Source organism: Trachymyrmex cornetzi, unplaced genomic scaffold (assembly GCF_001594075.2).
Source record: "Trachymyrmex cornetzi isolate Tcor2-1 unplaced genomic scaffold, Tcor1.1 scaffold713, whole genome shotgun sequence".
Classification (NCBI taxonomy): Eukaryota; Metazoa; Arthropoda; class Insecta; order Hymenoptera; family Formicidae; genus Trachymyrmex; species Trachymyrmex cornetzi.
In genome coordinates this window covers 72523-74476 of record NW_017300041.1, presented here as the reverse complement: position 1 = coordinate 74476, position 1954 = coordinate 72523, and the positions used below count along the sequence as shown (strand labels likewise).

The window sequence follows — 1954 nt, the reverse complement described above, 5'->3', positions numbered from 1 at the left end:
ATATATATATATATATATATTTACACTTATATTTCTAGATAGCCCCGCCGGCGACACCATTGCAAGATTTCACCTACCACTGGAAACAATTGATGAACTTCTATGTGAGTCATCTGACCGATTGCAAGGTGCCTGTACAAAACACCAGTATACCCCGGCATCTAGATGTATTACTGGATATCTTATTACAAGAAGAGAAAGAAGAAAACGAACCGGGACCTTGCCTAGAATATCTTTTACAGCACAAACTCTTGGATCTGCTGGCGACCTTGGCTAGCGCAGAGACACCGCCTGGCATGCGAACAGTGTGCCTTGCCTTTCTGAGAAAATTTTTAGGCAGGTCAATATACCCTTTACTGCATCACACATCTATCTATGCGCCAATACAACGATTAGTGGCACTCTGCAATGGCAATCCACCGTCACCAATCGAGGCTGAAGAGGTACGATTAACAGTGAAATCGATTCACTGCAGTTTATATTTATGAAAGGAGAGTAATTTTCATTTTTTCATGATCGTTTGGAGATCGTTTTATTTCTACATGTTTTGTGTATCTTTATAATGTATTTACGTGCGTGTGTATAAAATTATTAATCGTGTAGAATAGGGAAAGCTTTTCCAGATAACTGTGATTCCTTGAAAGCATAGATTCCTTGTTTGGTTAACGAATTTTGAGTCAATTCAAAAAGAAGGATACAACTTTTTTCGCAACCGTTCAGGGATCGTTTTATCTCTACATTTTTAAATGTATTTTTCTTTATGGAAATCGAATTAATTATCATATGATGCTATCAGCTATACTCAAGGAAAAATTGATACATTGGCATAAAAAATAAAATCCTTATTCAGTTATGCTTCAATATCATTTAAAAACTATTTCAGAGTTTTTATCTAAATGACTCTAGAATAATTAAGGCATAACTGACAGCGATTTCGTGACAATATGAATAAGGATTTTATTCTTTATTTCAATATACCAATTTTTCGAATGGTAACATCATGGTTATCATAATTTTCGGTTTTTAAGAAGAAAAATAATATAAGAAAATGTAGAAATAAAACGATCCTCGAACGTTCGTGAAAAAAATTGTATCCTCTTTGAATTTACTCAAACCTCACCAACAAAATAAAGAATCTATAATTTCAAGGAATCAAAATTGTCTGGAAAAAAACTTCCCCTATTCTACATGATAATAATTATATACACACACAGGTAAAGATCAGTTGTAAAACTCCACGAAAGATTTACTTGAATATTAACTAAATTTTTAATTGTTTAATTAAAACAAACAGAAAAATTCTTGAGAAATAAAAAAATTTTTATTTTTCTTTATCTGATAACTTTTTTAAAAACATTATCATATTATTTTCTGTTATAATTATTTTCTTTTATTCTCTTTCGATTTGCAGAACAATTTCCCTATTTATTTCTTAATTAATACTTTTTACTCAGTTTGCATGTCGTTTCCAATCGATATCAATCAGTTGTGCTTGACATTAATATGCAACTGATTCGAAAAATTTATATATCCACTTACGTAATCAACTGCAAATAGCTTCCTAGATCCATTGCATTTCGTCCTGGTCTTGTTGGCGCAGAATCTTCTTCATATGTCTGGCGTGAAAAAATTATCCTTTTCCGTAGAATCGAGATGCACTAGTCAAACATACCAGGTATGTAAATATGAAACCGGAATTTACCCATAGATGGCCATAGCTGTCAATGTAGTTGCCGTCAGACCGTGTCATTGACGCCATTTCCTTGTTCTGACATCTGACAAAGATTTTCAACTCACAACAATACAAGTTTCAACAGTAAAGTTTGTAATAGCGTTGAACATGTCGAATTTTGTGCATGGAAACTACGATTTGCGGACAGCATTGATTTTCTGTTACCATTTGAAGAAAACTGCTGCAGAATCGCATCGAATGCTTGTCGAAGCTTACGGTGAG

The 1954-nt window shown here is 33.3% G+C and overlaps 2 protein-coding genes across 2 annotated transcripts in view; one reads left to right on the top strand and one right to left on the bottom strand.

The window, feature by feature from the left end:
* The window catches only part of LOC108767658 (BRISC complex subunit FAM175B), a 37952-nt gene extending 36394 nt beyond the window's left edge, over positions 1 to 1558 (bottom strand). The window contains exon 1 of the mRNA XM_018517636.1: positions 1540 to 1558. The gene's annotated coding sequence lies outside the window, so the exon portion shown is untranslated. The remainder of the gene's footprint in view (positions 1 to 1539) is intronic.
* LOC108767655 (protein FAM160B1) overlaps positions 1 to 1954 on the top strand; it is a 40359-nt gene that overhangs the window by 1852 nt on the left and 36553 nt on the right. Inside the window, exon 2 of the mRNA XM_018517628.1 lies at positions 39 to 443. Coding sequence (XP_018373130.1) covers positions 39 to 443 — 405 coding nt within the window. The remainder of the gene's footprint in view (positions 1 to 38; positions 444 to 1954) is intronic.